Source organism: Gekko japonicus, unplaced genomic scaffold (assembly GCF_001447785.1).
Source record: "Gekko japonicus isolate JY-2015 unplaced genomic scaffold, Gekko_japonicus_V1.1 scaffold3028, whole genome shotgun sequence".
Classification (NCBI taxonomy): Eukaryota; Metazoa; Chordata; class Lepidosauria; order Squamata; family Gekkonidae; genus Gekko; species Gekko japonicus.
The window spans coordinates 48,127-63,920 of NW_015167627.1; the positions used below are offsets into that span (position 1 = coordinate 48,127).

Genomic DNA, 15,794 nt, shown 5'->3' on the forward strand with positions numbered 1-15,794 from the left:
GAGCCCGCAAACCCGGGGGTGGGGGGCGCGTTGCACAGCCCTTTTGCATTCCATCTCTGCTTCGGACCAGCAGAGAGATGGAAAGGGAAGCTGCACTGCTGGACTCTCCCCCCCCCCCCCCCCCATCTCTCCTGTGCAGTCAGCGCCCCGCCTCCATCTCTCCTGATCCCTCCTGAGTGGACCCGATCCACTGGATACTTACCTGGGCAATAAATGGGGAGTCCTCCTGGTGTACACGCGCGTGTTTATTTATTGTCTGGCAGAGTTACATAAACTATGTAATCAAGTTGATATGCAGTGGGTACGCAGGGCACACGCCGCTGCACTCTTGACGCCTGCCTTTTAGATTCAGACAGCTCAAATGCTTGCAGGGCTCTGCCACCCCTCCAAAGGCAGGGTGCGTGGCTTCCGGAGAGGAATGAATCCTGCCAGCGGCCCCCTGGCAAAGAGCCCGGAGCCAACCCTTTCTCCTTCCCGATGGAGGATATGGGTCAGTCTGCCGTTGAAGCAAGCCTTCCAAGTTTCTTCAAGCCTAACCCCTTGGTTGTGTGGTTCCGGTGGGCGGCCATGTTGGTCTTAAGCAACTGAACAAAAAAGCTCCTCCATTAGCATGTTCACAGCCTGGGGGAATCCTACAAAATAACGACTCAGCCCTATCCCACCTTCCTGAGTAGATATAAATTTCCTGCCTACCATTATTCTTCTCATTTTGAGACAGAGAGTACTCCCTCTTTCTGTGTTATACCTCTGAGAATGCCAGTCACAGCTGCTGGCGAAACGTCAGGTCCTACAATGCCAAGACCACGGCCACACAGTCCGGAAAATCTACAACAGCTAATGAACTCTGGCCGCGAAAGCCTTCGGCAACATAACCAACCGAGCAAAGTTGGAGTCCAGCGGCACCTTTTAAGACCCACAAAGTTTCATTCTGGGGATAAGCTTCCGTGTGTCCTGGTGGTGTGCAGCCCACCTCGGGCAGCAGGCAAAAATATAGGACAGATGGACTCCCGTTCTGGCTGTATCTGAAGAAGCGAGCAGTGCCTCACGAAAGCTCCTCCCCTGCCACTAGCCACTTGAGCCACCGCAGCTCCTGGACTCTGGCTCTTTTCTAGGTCGCAGTATAAGAAGTAGATTTGAGTCCAAGAGCCCCTTTGAGACCAACAAGGGTTTCAGGACGTCCGCTTTCCAGAGCCAAAACTCCCTCCATCAGATACAAATAGGAGCAGAGGTTCCCCGAGTCCTTCGATCCTTGTCAGGGATCTCCATTCCGACTTGTATCTCGACGAAGGGCGCCTGGACTCTCCAAAGCTCATAACCAGGGTTCCCTCTAAGCCGAGGTAGTGTGAGCTGGCTCAGTGTTCTAGCCTCCAGAGCAAACTAATGCATGCAGCAGCCAAATGGCTCGCTCACAACTTTAATGCCAGGAGCTCACAAGGTAGGATTGTTGCTCACAAGGCTCCACCGCTCAGAGGGAACATTGCTCATAACCCTGAAAATTCTTGACTTTGGACCCGGATCTAGTTATCCTACCGAGAGCAGCTCTTTGTAATGAAATGTGCCCCTTCCGTTGCCCTCTGAGTACCCCTGACAGAGATGGGGCAGACAGTATCAAGGCGGCCTGGGGATTTGAGGGGTGGAACCTCAGTAGGGTAGAATGTCATGCAGCCCACCCTCCAAAGCAGCCGTTCTCTCCAGGGGAACTGATCTCTGTCATCTAGGGATGAGTTGTAATTCCTGGAGGGTGGCAACCGGAACCTGGTGCTCTCAAGCAAGCTCCAGCGCCATCCCTCTTTCACCACTGCAGGATCGTCCAAAGAAAAACAGCCCCGCTGTCCCACCCAAAATGCCCAGCCGGCCTCCGGAGAGACCACAGAGGAACGTTAAAAGACACAGCTTCTTTGCCCTGGCAAGAGGCATTCATGCTTTCTTAATTAGTTATTTCTATTCGGCTTTTATACCGCCCTCCCTGCAAGCGGGCTCAGGGCGGTGTGCAACAGGTCCCTATAAAAACACACACAAAATCATTAAATAGTCTAAAAATACAATTCTAGAAATACCCGATAACCACGTGCAGTGTTCCCTCTAAGAGGAGTTAGTGTGAGCTAGCTCAGTTTTTTTAGCCTCTGGCTTACAAATTTTTGTGTCGGCTCAGGAAGGACAGCTCCAGAGCAAACTAATCTATGTAGCAGCCAAATCTCTTGCTCACAACTTAAATGCCAGGAGCTCACAAAGTAGAATTTTTGCTCACAAGACTCCACAGCTTAGAGGGAGCATTGCCCACGTGGTGCTGTAATACAATTCTAACCCCCCAATTTACTTTGCTATAACAGCAGGCGGGAGGGGGTGAAAGCAGCTAGTGAACCAAATATCTGTTGGCAATTATTAACCAGATTATTAGGATATCACGAAAAACTTTTTCAAGGTCAGAGTGGTTCAGAGGTTGAATCAGCTGCTGCCTAGGGAGGTGGTTTCGCTCCCCTTCACTGGCCGCTTTCAAGAAGAGGCTGGAGGAATATTTGTCAGGGATGCTCTAGGCCGGTCCTGCACTGGGCAGGGGGTTGGACTAGATGGTCTCTACGGGACCCTTCCAACTCTGTGGTTCTATGAAGGGTGATGCAGGCTGAGGATACTGGGCACAGTTTTGCTTCTTTAACAAATCTCTCCTGCACAGTTTGGGTCTAGCCGCTTGGCTCTTGCCAACCTTGACCATCTTAACCTGTGGATAAGCACAAGCGGGAATCTAAAGCGGCTAAAATCTTAAAGTCAGGGATGCTCTAGGCTGGTCCTGCATTGGGCAGGAGGTTGGACTAGATGGCCTCTATGGGTCCCTTCCAACTCTGTGTGGTTCTATGAACCATTAGATCAGGCATGTCCAACTTCGAACAGGTGGTGATCTATTTTTTCCGGCCAAAAGTGCCGGTGATCTACCACCATGAAAATAAAGTTTCAAATTAGTTTCAAATTAGATTTTAACCCACTAAAGTTGGCTTCCACCGCCCCGCCCCCCATTTATAATGCACCTTCTGTCATTTACTTGTGAGCAAAAACAAAACAGAGATGAAGATCCAGAAAGAACTGCAAACACTTTTTATTTTTATAACTTTAACGGTCTCAATAACTTTCTTTAACTTTTATTCAGAGTGATTTGTGTTAAATATAGGTCAAGTATTGATCCAGGCTGATCTTGCACAATCTTTAAAACCTCGCTCTTGCTCATTAGTGAGACCATTAGTGAGACCAAGTGGGGCTGGTGATCTACCTCTGACCCCTCTGACCCCAGTAGATCGCGATCTACCTGTTGGACACACCTGCATTAGACCATTGATTTTAAACCCATTGATGCTAAATACCCTTGCAGTCCTTATCCTTCTGTTGTGGAATTCACAGGTATGCTGCCTTTAAAACGGGAGGTCCCGTTCCTCCATGGATTGGTTTAATCCAGTTAAGTCATGTCGGCCCACAAGAATGGTTGCCAACCCCATTTGAGGCCTGGAGATCTCCCAGAATTCCAACTGCTTTCCGGAAGATAAACTCTGCGTGGTTCCATGAAGGGTGATGCAGGCTGAAGATACTGGGCACAGATTTGCTTCTTTAACAAATCTCTCCTGCACACTTTGGGTTTAGCCTGTGGATAGGGGACTCAAAAGAGGCTAAAATCTTAAAGTCAGGGATGCTCTCGGCCGGTCCTGCATTGGGAAGGGGGTGGGACTAGATGGTCTGGTCTCTATGGGACCCTTCCAACTCTAGGATTCTATGAACCATTAGATCAGGGGCATGTGGTGATCTATTTTTTCCGGACAAAAGTGCCGGTGATCTACCACCATGAAAATAAAGTTTCAAATTAGTTTCAAATTAGATTTTAACCCACTAAAGTTGGCTTCCACCGCCCCGCCCCCCATTTATAATGCACCTTCTGTCATTTACTTGTGAGCAAAAACAAAACAGAGATGAAGATCCAGAAAGAACTGCAAACACTTTTTATTTTTATAACTTTAACGGTCTCAATAACTTTCTTTAACTTTTATTCAGAGTGATTTGTGTTAAATATAGGTCAAGTATTGATCCAGGCTGATCTTGCACAATCTTTAAAACCTCGCTCTTGCTCATTAGTGAGACCATTAGTGAGACCAAGTGGGGCTGGTGATCTACCTCTGACCCCTCTGACCCCAGTAGATCGCGATCTACCTGTTGGACACACCTGCATTAGACCATTGATTTTAAACCCATTGATGCTAAATACCCTTGCAGTCCTTATCCTTCTGTTGTGGAATTCACAGGTATGCTGCCTTTAAAACGGGAGGTCCCGTTCCTCCATGGATTGGTTTAATCCAGTTAAGTCATGTCGGCCCACAAGAATGGTTGCCAACCCCAGTGAGGCCTGGAGATCTCCCAGAATTCCAACTGCTTTCCGGAAGACAGAGGTAATTTCCTCTGGAGGAAATGGCTGCTTTGGAGGGTGGCCTCAATAGCATCAGACCCTCCTGAGGGCCTTCTGGCCCCGGTAGTGGACCTCTGGATGGACCCTGGGTTTGGCCACCGTTGGGATTACTTCTTCACCCAAAGAGTAACTAACACATGGAATTCACTGCCACAGGAGGTGGTGGTGGCAGCTACAAGAATGGACAGCTTCAAAAGGGAATTAGATAAGCCTATGGAGCAGAGGTCCATCAGTGGCTCTTAGCCACAAGGTATAGATAGGGACTCTGGGGCAGGTGATGCTCTGTCTTCTTGGTGCTTGGGGGGGGTCAACAGTGGGAGGGCTTCCACTGCTGGACCCTGATGGCCCCTGGTATTTTTGGCCCCCGTGTGACACAGGGTGTTGGACTGGATGGGCCTTTGGCCTCATCCAACATTGGTGTCCCTTATGTTCTTGGATGGGCCATTGGCCTGACCCAGCATTGGCGTCTCTTAAGTTCTGATGCCCAAGTCTGGCAGGGCCACAGCTAATGGGTGGGAGGTCTGGCCCCCCCCCAGCAGTCGTGGGAGTTTTTTATTCGGGTTCCAACTCCTCTGGCACCCAGTAGCTGTTCTCCCAAGGGAGCAAAGCTTGAGCAAAAGATGTTTGGCATCTAATGTCAACCCCCCCCCCAACACACACAGACAAACACATGCCCGTGTGAAAGAAACCATAAGAACATAAGAGACGCCAATGTTGGATCAGGCCAAAGGCCCATCCAGTCCAACACTCTGTATCACACAGTGGCCAGAAATACCAGGTGCCATCAGGAGGTCCACCAGTGGGGCCAGGACATTAGAAGCCCTCCCACTGTTGACCCCCCCCCCAAGCACCAAGAAGACAGAGCATCACTTGCCCCAGAGCCCCTAGCTATACCTTGTGGCTAATAGCCACTGATGGACCTCTGCTCCATATGCTTATCTAATTCCCTTTTGAAGCCGTCCATGCTTGTAGCCGCCACCACTTCCTGTGGCAGTGAATTCCAAGTGTGAATCACTCTTTGGGTGAAGAAGGACTTCCTTTTATCCGTTCTCACCCGACCGCTCAGCAGTTTCATGGAGTGCCCACAAGGAGTTCTTGTATTGTGAGAAAGGGAGAAAAGTACCTCTTTCTCCACCTGCTCTTTCCCATGCATAATCTTATAAACCTCAATCATGTCACCCCTCAGTCGTCATTTCTCCAAGCTAAAGAGCCCCAAGCGCCTTAACCTTTCCTCATAGGGAAAGTGTTCCACCTGTGCGGTGCTTGCTGTTTGGGGAAACGGTTTTACCTTTAAACATGCATTGAGTACATAAACTTGGTAGTTTTCTGCCGCCACCAGGAATTAAAATTCCACTTCTCTCTCTCCTTTGGTAGTGTGACCCAGGGTCTGGGCACTTCGGAGGACAATGCGGCCCTGAGGAAGGACTGTACTGATTTCTGGGATGGTTTTAAGCAAAAACGGATTTATTTAACAAAGAACAAAATAGGTTTCTGGTTATTTTGAAATGTTACTGAAAAAAGAACTTGTGGATATAACCGGCAAAGCTTGGTGTCACAAACAGTCTCTCCGACTTTGCGCTGACAGGCTAATCTCTTTCTCTTTCATAGCCACACAGGCTAAGCTCTTTGTCTTGGGCACACAGGATAAAACATTTGTCTAACCACGCAGTTTAGACACAACTTGTTTCTTTTCCATATAGACTCGCTCACAAAACTTTTAGTCACACAGACTCCACTCAGAACATCTCCTCCCACACTCTGTCCTCAGCCAATCAAATCACACTCATCTCCCCCTATCACTCTTCTTTCATTACTGCAGACAAACATTTAAAGACACACACACACCCCAAACATCGAATCACTACACCCACTGCCCTTGTTGCTGATTTTAAAAAAAAAAGTATTTATGCATCTCCAAAGGCAAGACGCCGAATATAAATGTCACTCCCGGAGAAGGTCCTGCCCGCAGGCTTAATTTGCAGAGTAGCAACATTCCACAGGGATGTGGGCAGCATCTCGGGAGAGTCAAAGAACTCAATTCGTCCTGGGCTGCCTCGAAGTCCAAGCTCACTGTCAAGTGCAGAGGGAAGTGGGGGCTTCCACAGCGTCTTGAGTGGGGTCGGCCAGCGACCGGAGCATTTGCCCTCTCCGGGGCTGTGAGAAACCACTCTTCTTCAATGAAACGTGGTGTGAGCCGAGGGGCTTTTGTTCGGCGGATGCTGGAGGGTGTGGAGGTGGGGCGGCATAGTTGCCAAGTGGACTTCAGGCTGACACCCTGTGGCATTAGCGCCCGCTTGCAACAAATCAGTGTCCAACACTGCGGTGGAACCCGTTAGGGGACACCAAGGCGGGGGGGCAGTGAAGCTGGGAGCATGTGCGGATTGCTGGCCCAAGGGGTGCCCCACAAGCGGCATAGAGCAGGGCACTGCCACCATGTCCCAATAGGCAGAATCCATGTACGCTGTGGGGCAGACAGGCAGGGCAGGTGTCAGTGGGAAAGCAAAGAGTGGCGGGAGAGGAAAGGGGGTCACCACACCGGAGGCCATGCTGTTCGCGTAGGAGGCGGGCACCTGGCCCCAAGGCATGATGGGAAACGGGCACACCACTGAACTAGGAGGGACGCAGGCACAGAGAAGATGGGGAGAGCTGGTTGGAGAGGGGGTGGCAGAAGAGCTCCCCCCCCTCAACGAAGAACAGGAGCCAGTCCCAGGGGAGTGGCCCTGGCTGCTCGGGCCTGGAGGGTGAGGAGAGGGTAAGGATTTAGCAGCACCGCTTCCTAGTTCTGGGTTCGAGTCCGCCCTGTGCAGGTCCCGCAGGATGGCCTCGATGGTAAAACACCGGCTCTGGGGAGGCCTGGGGGTCTCTGCCCCACCTCCGGCAGGAAGGGGTTGAGCCACGGGCGGTGCCCAACAGTCAGGCCTGCAAGAGGCGGTGTAGGAGCGGCCGTGGAGCACGTAGGGGGTCAGGTCATGGACAAAGGCCGCCTCCTCCCTGCGCGAGATGGGTGTGTTCTGCAGCTTGAGGGCCTCGGGCGGGATGCGGCTCACGTCGACCGTCCAGAAGTTCCCCTTGGCCTTGGGCTTGGCCGGATCCTTCAGCACCTGCGGGAGAGGGAGAGAGTGAGGGGGGCAGGCAGGGGAGGGGGCTCATCGGGGTCACACGTCCCCCTTTTTCATAGTGGGGGGGCTTTCCCACCACAAGGCTGGAAATCCCTTGAGCCCTTCTGTGTGCCACATCCAGTGTTCCCTCTAAGCTGAGTTAGTGTGAGCTAGCTCAAAGTTTTTTAGCCTCCGTCTCACACATTTTTGTCTCAGCTCAGGAAGGAGGGCTCCGGAGCAAACTAATGTATGCAAGTAGCCAAATCACTCGCTCACAACTGTAATGTCAGTAGCTCACAAAATAGAATTTTTGCTCCCAAGACTCCACAGCTTAGAGGGAACATTGGCCACATCCTTATAAAAGCAGACCCATGTGTACGGTTGCTGAGCGAGGATGCTAAAGGCAGGTGTTTCCCTTCATACTATCCACGCTACAAGGTCCTGAACTCTTCCGTGGGGGACGCAGTGTTCCCTCTAAGCCGAGTTAGCGTGAGTTAGCTCACAGTTTTTTAGCCACCAGCTCACGCATTTTTGTCCTAGCTCAGGAAGGAGGGCTCCAGAGCAGACTAATTGATGCAGGAACCAAATGGCTTGCTCACTGCTTTAATGGCAGTAGCTCACCAACGTAGAATTTTTGCTCACAAGACTCCACAGCTTAGAGGGAGCATTGGTGGGAAGCATACTTCGAAGTGGGGGACAAGAGCCATATTTTTTTCCACACCAGCTGGGGAACGCATTCCAAAGAGAAATCGCAAAGCAGCGTCAAAGCGCTCTGCTGGATTGGAGCGAAGGAAGAGGAGAAGAGCAGGTTTTTATTTCCCGCTTTTGTCTGCCTTAGAGAGTCCCAAACCTTCCCTTCCCCTCCCCAGAGCAGGCCCCTTGTGAGGCAGGTGGGGCCGAGAGAGTTCGGAGGCTGGCCCAAGGTTACCCAGCGGGCTTCACACGAAGGAGTAGAGAATCGAATCCGGCTCTCCGGAATAGAGTCCGCCACTCTTAACCACTACCACACTATCAAACCCCCTCCCAGATCTGGCAGTCTGTTTGCAATAGTGCCCACTGGACTGTTCAAGGAAGCGTGCATGCAGGGTGTAAAAGCAAAAACCCGCTCAATGATCTGATACTTCTTCACCCAAAGAGTGATTGACACCTGGAATTCACTGCCACAGGAGGTGGTGGCAGCTACAAGCATGGACAGCTTCAAGAGGGAATTAAATAAGCTTATGGAGCAGAGGTCCATCAGTGGCTATGAGCCCCAAGGTAGAGATAGGAACTCTCAGTCTGGGGCAAGTGATGCTCTGTCTTCTTGGTGCTTGGGGGGGGGGCAACAGTGGGAGGGCTTCTAGTGTCCTGGCCCCACTGCTGGACCTCCTGATGGCCCCTGGTATTTCTGGCCACTGTGTGACACAGAGTGTTGGACTGGATGGGCCATTGGCCTGATCCAGCATTGGCTGCTCTTATGTTCTTATATTCAGGGATAGACTCTCTTTAAATATGGAGGTTCTGTTTAACTATCATGGCTGCCTGGTCTAACAGCCGGTATTTTCTACGTGGAGATTAGAAAGAGAGACGAATTGCAATTGATAATGAAGCTCAAGACAATGCATCCACCTGGATTGAATAATAGAATCACGGAGGTGGAAGGGACCTCCAGGGTCATCTAGCCCAACCCCCCTGCACAATGCAGGAAATTCACAAATACCTCCCCCTCCACACACACCCAGGGACCCCTGCTCCATGCCAAGAAGAGGGCCAAAACGGGGGGGAAACCCTCCAGGATCCCTGGACAAATTGGCCTGGAGAAAAATTGCTTCCTGACCCAAAGTGGCGATCAGCATTTCCCTGTAAGAAAGGGCCACGAGAACTAAGCACTGGTCCAACCCTTCCTCCCCCCCCCCCTCATGATCTGCCTAAGTTCACAGAATACGCATTGCTGTCAGATGGCCACCTAGACTCTGCCTGAAACTTCCAAAGCAGGAGAGCTCACCACCTCCCGAGAAAGCCTGTTCCACTAAGGAACCGCTCGGTCAGGAGTTTCTTCCCAATGTTTAGCCAAAAACTCTTCTGATTTAATTTCAACCCATTTATCCCCACTGAAATTCATTAAATTTCCTTTAGCCCAGTTTCCCAGCCTGTCAAAATCATCCTGTATCCTGACTCTGCCTTCTACTGTATTTGCTACCTCGCCCAAGTATCATCTGCAAATTTTATAAGCATTCCCTCTACTCCTTCATTGAAATAATTGATAAAGATGTTGAACAAAACAGGTCCCAGGACAGATCCTTGAGACACTCCACTCGTCACTCCTCTCCAAGAAGATGAAGAACTATGCACAAGCGCTCTTTGGGTGCGATCTGTCAACCAGTTACAGATCCACCTAACAGTCATCGGATCCAAAGCACATTTTACCAATTTGCCAACAAAAATATTATGTGGAACCTTATCAAAAAGCCTTACTGAAATCAAAATAAACTATGTCCACATCATTTCCCTGATCCAGCAAGGAGGCCTAGGTTTCCTGTCTCATTACCAATGCTGATCTCATCACACCTATTACCCCTCTGCATATCTCACCTAAATCTAATCACACCTGCTATTGTTATTCACCTGCTATTGTCATTTGCCTGGTAATGTCATTCCACATCTGAAATCACTCCACTTTTCAATAAACAGGACAGATGGACTCCCATTATAGCTGTATCCGAAGAAGTGACTCACGAAAGATCATATCCTGCCACATATTTTGTTAATCTTTAAGGTGCTACTGGACTCTTGCTCTTTTCTTACAGGGGTTTAATTCAAACCTACACTACTTGAAAAGAGGTGAGTTGTTCGTTTGTTTTTTGCAGGGGAAGTTACATCAAAGCAACACACTGACAAAAATGCAAAACTGGGAAAGGATGCCCACTCCTTCCATGGGTAACCTGGAGCTGCCCACCCCTTCCTCTTGGCCTTGCTGCACCCATGGGGGCCTCCATCTCACAGCAGTGTGACTGCATGAAGCCACCTGCCTCATCGAGTCCATTACAGTTTGACCAGGAAGAAGAAGAAGAGAGAGAGATTGTTGGATTTATACCCCGCCCTTCACTTGGAGTCTCAACGCAGCTTACAAACTCCTTTCCCTTCCCCTCCCCACAACAGATACCCCGTGAGGTGGGTGGGGCTGAGAGAACTCTGGCACAAACTGCTCTTTTTCAAGGACAGCTGTGCCAGAGCTTGTGACCAGTGTTCCCTCTAAACTGAGTTAGTGTGAGCTAGCTCACAGTTTTTTAGCCTCTGGCTCACATATTTTTGTCTTAGCTCAGGAAGGATGGCTCCAGAGCAAACTAATTTATGCAGTAGCCAAATTGCTTGCTCACTGGTTCTCGCAGATTAGAGTCCACACACTTAACCACTACACCAAACTGGCACCAAAAGGAAGAGGCAGATGGTGTAGACCAAGCCCTAAGAACGTCTGAAGATCCCCGCTGGATCAGGCCAGGGGCCCATCTCGCCCAGCAGCCTCCGGTTTCACACAGCAAGCCAAGAAATTGCTCCGGACAGCCGACTGATACTCATCAGACTTTTAATTCCAGGGCAGTGTTTCCTCTAAGCTGAGTTAGTGTGAGTTAGCTCACAGTCTTTTAGCTTCCAGCTCATACATTTCTGTCTTAACTCAGGAAGGAGGGCTCCAGAGCAAACTAATCTATGCAACAGCCAAATAGCTCGCTCACAACTTTAATGCCAGTAGTAGCTCACAAAGGAGAATTTTTGCTCACAAGACCCCACAGCTTAGAGGGAACATTGGTCCAGGGTTAACATTGGTGTTTGGGCAGTAATGTTTGGCTGGAACCACAGCTCAGTGGCAGGGCATGTGCCTGGCATGCAGAAGGTCCCAGGTTCAATCCCCGGCAGTTCCAGTCAAAAGGGGCTCAGTCAAGTGGTAACGTGAAAGACCTCCAGCTCAGACCCTGTGGAAAGCTGTAAATAGGGGCTGTGGCTCAGTGGTAGAGCCTCTGCTTGGCATGCAGAAGGTCCCAGGTTCAATCCCCGGCAGCATCTTCAGTTAAAAGGACCAGGCTGGAGGTGATGGGAAAGACCTCCACCTGAGAACCTGCAGAGCTGTAAAGAGGGGCCATGGCTCAGTGGAAGAGCCTCTGCTTGGCACGCAGAAGGTCCCAGGTTCAGTCCCCAGAGGCATCTCCAGTTAAAAAGGACCAGGCAGGAGGTGATGGGAAAGACCTCCGCCAGAGGCCCTGGAGAGCATTAAAGAGGGGCCGTGGCTCAGTGCCAGAGCCTCTGCTTGGCACACAGAAGGTCCCAGGTTCAATCCCTGGCATCTCCAGTTTAAAAGGACCAGGCAGGAGGTGATGGGAAAGACCTCCACCTGAGGCCCTGGAGAGCTGTAAAGAGGGGCTGTGGCTCAGTGGCAGAGCAGCTGCTTGGCATGCAGAAGGTCCCAGGTTCAGTTTCCGGCAACTCCAGTTAAAAAGGACTAGGCAGGAGGTGATGTGAGCTGCTACCAGTCTGAGTAGACTATCCTGGCCTTGATGGACCAACGGTTTGAATCAGTGTAAGGCAGTTTCATGTGTTCGAGGCACAAGAGGCTAATGAACTCTACAGGCTGATCCAGCCTCTCAGCTCCAGCAGGATTCAGCGGCTTGCACCCAAGTGCTTGGAAACTGGCTCCTTTGCCCCCCGCCCGTGCCAAGGGGAAAGGAGAAGAATGCCTCTAGGGCCAGGGTCCCCAGCCAGCCTCCCCTCCCCTCCCCCCAGTCTCCCAGCCCCTCACCTTGTGGAAGCAGTCGTTGGAGGAGAGGTTGTGCCGGATGGAGTCCTTCCAGCCCTGGTAGCCTTCCTTGAAGAAGGGGAAGAGGGAGCTGATCTCCTTGATGATCTGAAATACAGGAAGGGGGGGGAATGACCATTTTAGAAGTGCCGGCCTTGATCCAGAAGGGTTTGGAGACTGGCTGTGTTTTCTTGGGGGAGGGGGGAGAGAAACGGCGCTCTGCACATGCTCAGCGTCACCATCACCTTCGTTCTACCGCCACAAGCAGCCTGCCAGTATCTACGGGACCATCTCCTCCGTTATGTACCTGGAAGGGGACTGTGCTCCTTGGTAGAGATGTAAAATTTCCAGAAATTTTGAAGCTCAGAAAAAACCCTGGGTTTTTTCCTTTTTTTTTCGGGAAAAAACGGAAATTTTCGGAAAAATTGAAAAAAATGCTACATTAGCATTTCTTTTGTCTTTTCTAGATTGAAAGTCATTCTGTTACTTTAAGAACATAAAATATGACTATGGACATTTTTACTTGGCATGAAATTATCACAACTAGCATATTAAAAATATAGTGTATCCAAACAATTATTACAAACAGAATACCCACCTACATGCAAAAACAAAACAGAAACTTTTTTATTTTCTTCTGACAATCACACCTCCTAAAGGAAGAAATGCATCTTGTTCTGTTTGTAACCTAGGTCTTGCTTGTCCTCAGTGTACAGAAATTAGATCAATCTGATACCATATATATATATATTTTAGAAATGATTTGGAAAATATTTGAACACCTTGTCTTAAAATATTTTATTCATCATGTTAAAATAAAACGTTCCATGATCAATTTCTTTTCTTTTCTTTCTTTTTTCAATTTTTCGGAAAAAAACAAAAAGGCTTCAGAAACCCCCCCCGAAAAAACCCTGTTTTTTTTCCGAATTTTTCCGGGCCTTCACATCTCTACTCCTTGGACAACAGACCGGTGATCCCCGGCCCTAAGGACGTCCGGCTGTCCTCCCCCCCAACCCAGTAGAACTCTCTGCCAAATCCCATGAGGGCCCTGCGGGACCTTACTCAGTTCCGGGGGGCCTGCAAGGCAAAGCTTTTGGTTGAGATCACAGGGATGGTTCTTACGCCCCCCCCCCGGCTGCCACCCTCGTTTTGACCTCCCCCCCCCACCGTCGGTGAAACGGCCGGCAGTCTGTAATAGGGGGATAATCAAGGTACTACTCGCCATCTCTTTCAATGTAATTAATATGCCTGATTGTTTTTAATACTATGTACATTGCCCAGGGAGCTGCGGTGGCTCAAGGGGTTAAGACGCTGAACTGCAGGCTGTGGAAGGTCGGTAGTTCAGCAGTTCGAGACCTGAGTGTGCCGCATGACGGAGTGAGCTCCCGTCTCTGGTTCCAGCTCCTGCCAACCTAGCAGTTCGAAAGCAAGACATTGCAAGTAGATAAATAGGGACCACTTCAGTGGGAAGGGAACAGCGTTCCGTGTGCCTTGGTGTTTAGTCATGGCGGCCACATGACCACGGAAACGTCTTCGGACAGCGCTGGCTCTTCGGCTTGGAAATGGAGATGAGCACCGCAACCCTAGAGTCGGATTTGACTGGCTTTCGAGCAAGGGAACCTTTACCTTTACATTGCCCAGAGCCCTACAATAGTAAGGACGGGGCGATTCGACAACAACAACAATAATGAAATCAAATGGGCAATAGGGATGGGAGTGTTGGTCCCTATTTTGGTGTCCCAGGTGGAAAACACAAAGGCTGATGCCCCTTTCTCCTGATCTTAATAATCATAGGGTGTTAGAGTCAGAAGGGATCTTGAAGGTCATCTAGTCCAACCCCCTGCACAAGGCAGGAGCAGAGCCGAAGGAGAGCCCCACAACATATTAATTCTATTTGCTTCATTTATATATGGTCTTTCTCCCGAGTGGGGACCCCAAGGTGGCTTTACATTGTCCCCCTCTCCTCCATTCCATCCTCACATCAACCCTGTGAGGTAGGTCAGGCTGAGGGTGCCACAGCCGTTTCTGTGGCAGAGTAGGGATTCGAAATCGGGTCTCCCAGATATTAGCGAGACACTCTGACCCCCTACACCACACTGGGCCCAGTCCACCAGGCAGTTCGGCACCAGCCCCATGGAGGAGTGCGAGGGCAACCCGTTTGCAAGGTGTAGGAAACGGGGACACAACTTCAGCCCAAGCTGCCCATTAGCCGTGATGGTTCAATGGAACCTCCCTCTTCAGAGGCAGTATACCTCTCAATACCAGTTGCTGGGGATGACTCTTGCCCTCACACCCTACTGGCAGGTTTCCTGGAAGTGGCTGGCTGACCACTCTTGGAGACAGGCTGGTGGGGCAGGTGGGCCCGCTCTGATCCTGAAGCAAAGACAGGCCCAGCCTGGCAAGTGCTGGAGAGACTCTGCACACCACTCCTGCGAAGTGGTGCCTGCAAATGAGCAAACCTGCAGAGCAGAGTGCGGTGCCATTCACAGTTCAAGGGTGCGTGTGCGCGTACGCGTGTGTGTGCTGTAATGGAGGAGGTGGGTTGCCAACCTCCTGATAGGGCCTGGAGATGCCTGCAATGACAAACAGTCCCCATACTATAGAAATCAGTTCCCCAAAAGACAAAGAGAAGAAGAGAAGATTGGATTTGTAACCCATGGCCCTTCACAACCTGGAGGAGTCTCAGAGCGGCTTACAAACTCCTTTCCCTTCCCCTCCCCACAACAGGCACCCCGTGAGGAAGGTGGGGCTGGGAGAGCTCTTTTCAAGAACTGCTCCTGAGAGAACAGCTCTGAGAGAACTTGTGACAGACCCAAGGTCACACCAGCAGCTGCAAGTGGAGGCGTGGGGAATCAAACCCAGTTCTCCCAGATTAGAGTCCCAGGCTCCCAACCGCTACACCAAACTGGCTCTTTGAAAAGAAAAACGGCGGCCACGGAGGGTGGACTCCCGTCTCCAGGGCTTTGCCTTCTCTCTCCCCATCCCCAAATCTCCAGGCATTTACCAATCTAGCGTCGGCAACCCCGGGGAAAGAGCAGGGCGATGCCAGTGTGACTGCGGGGGCTGTCTCAGTCCTCCTCCGTGAGTTTATTTCGTCAAGAATTTGCAAGGGGGTGTGTGTGTCACCCGGGGCTAGTAAGCCCTGGGGGAGGGGGGGGAGAGAAGCAGGCCGCCCCAAAGACGGCAGGGTCGGTCCCCTTGCGGGGCTCCTTATTTATTATTCGTTTAATCTGCCCCTCGCCTTTTGGCCCCCAGCCGCTCCCATCATTCTCCGCTCCTGCGTTTTGCCCTCACAACAACCCCGGGAGGTGGGCTGACCCGAGAACGGCTCAAGAGCAAGAAGCGCCTGCCTTGAATGGGGAGAGACTCTAGCAGGGCGCGTGGGCTGAGTCAGGCCTCCGCAGCAGCCGCCTCTAGGCAGGGAAGTCGCCCGGCCAGCCGGCATCTCTGTGCTCAGAGGAGCCCCCTTCGCGGGGGGGGGGGGGGGGGGGCC

The 15,794-nt window shown here is 50.9% G+C and overlaps 1 protein-coding gene across 1 annotated transcript in view; it reads right to left on the reverse strand.

Moving 5' to 3' along the window:
• Positions 1 to 2,711: 2,711 nt before the first annotated feature.
• Positions 2,712 to 15,794, reverse strand: part of LOC107112846 (forkhead activin signal transducer 3-like) — a 17,361-nt gene continuing 4,278 nt past the window's right edge. Inside the window, exons 3-6 of the mRNA XM_015414045.1 lie at positions 12,305 to 12,409; positions 7,358 to 7,539; positions 6,975 to 7,048; positions 2,712 to 2,716 (exon numbers count right to left, since the gene is read on the reverse strand). Coding sequence (XP_015269531.1) covers positions 2,712 to 2,716; positions 6,975 to 7,048; positions 7,358 to 7,539; positions 12,305 to 12,409 — 366 coding nt within the window. The remainder of the gene's footprint in view (positions 2,717 to 6,974; positions 7,049 to 7,357; positions 7,540 to 12,304; positions 12,410 to 15,794) is intronic.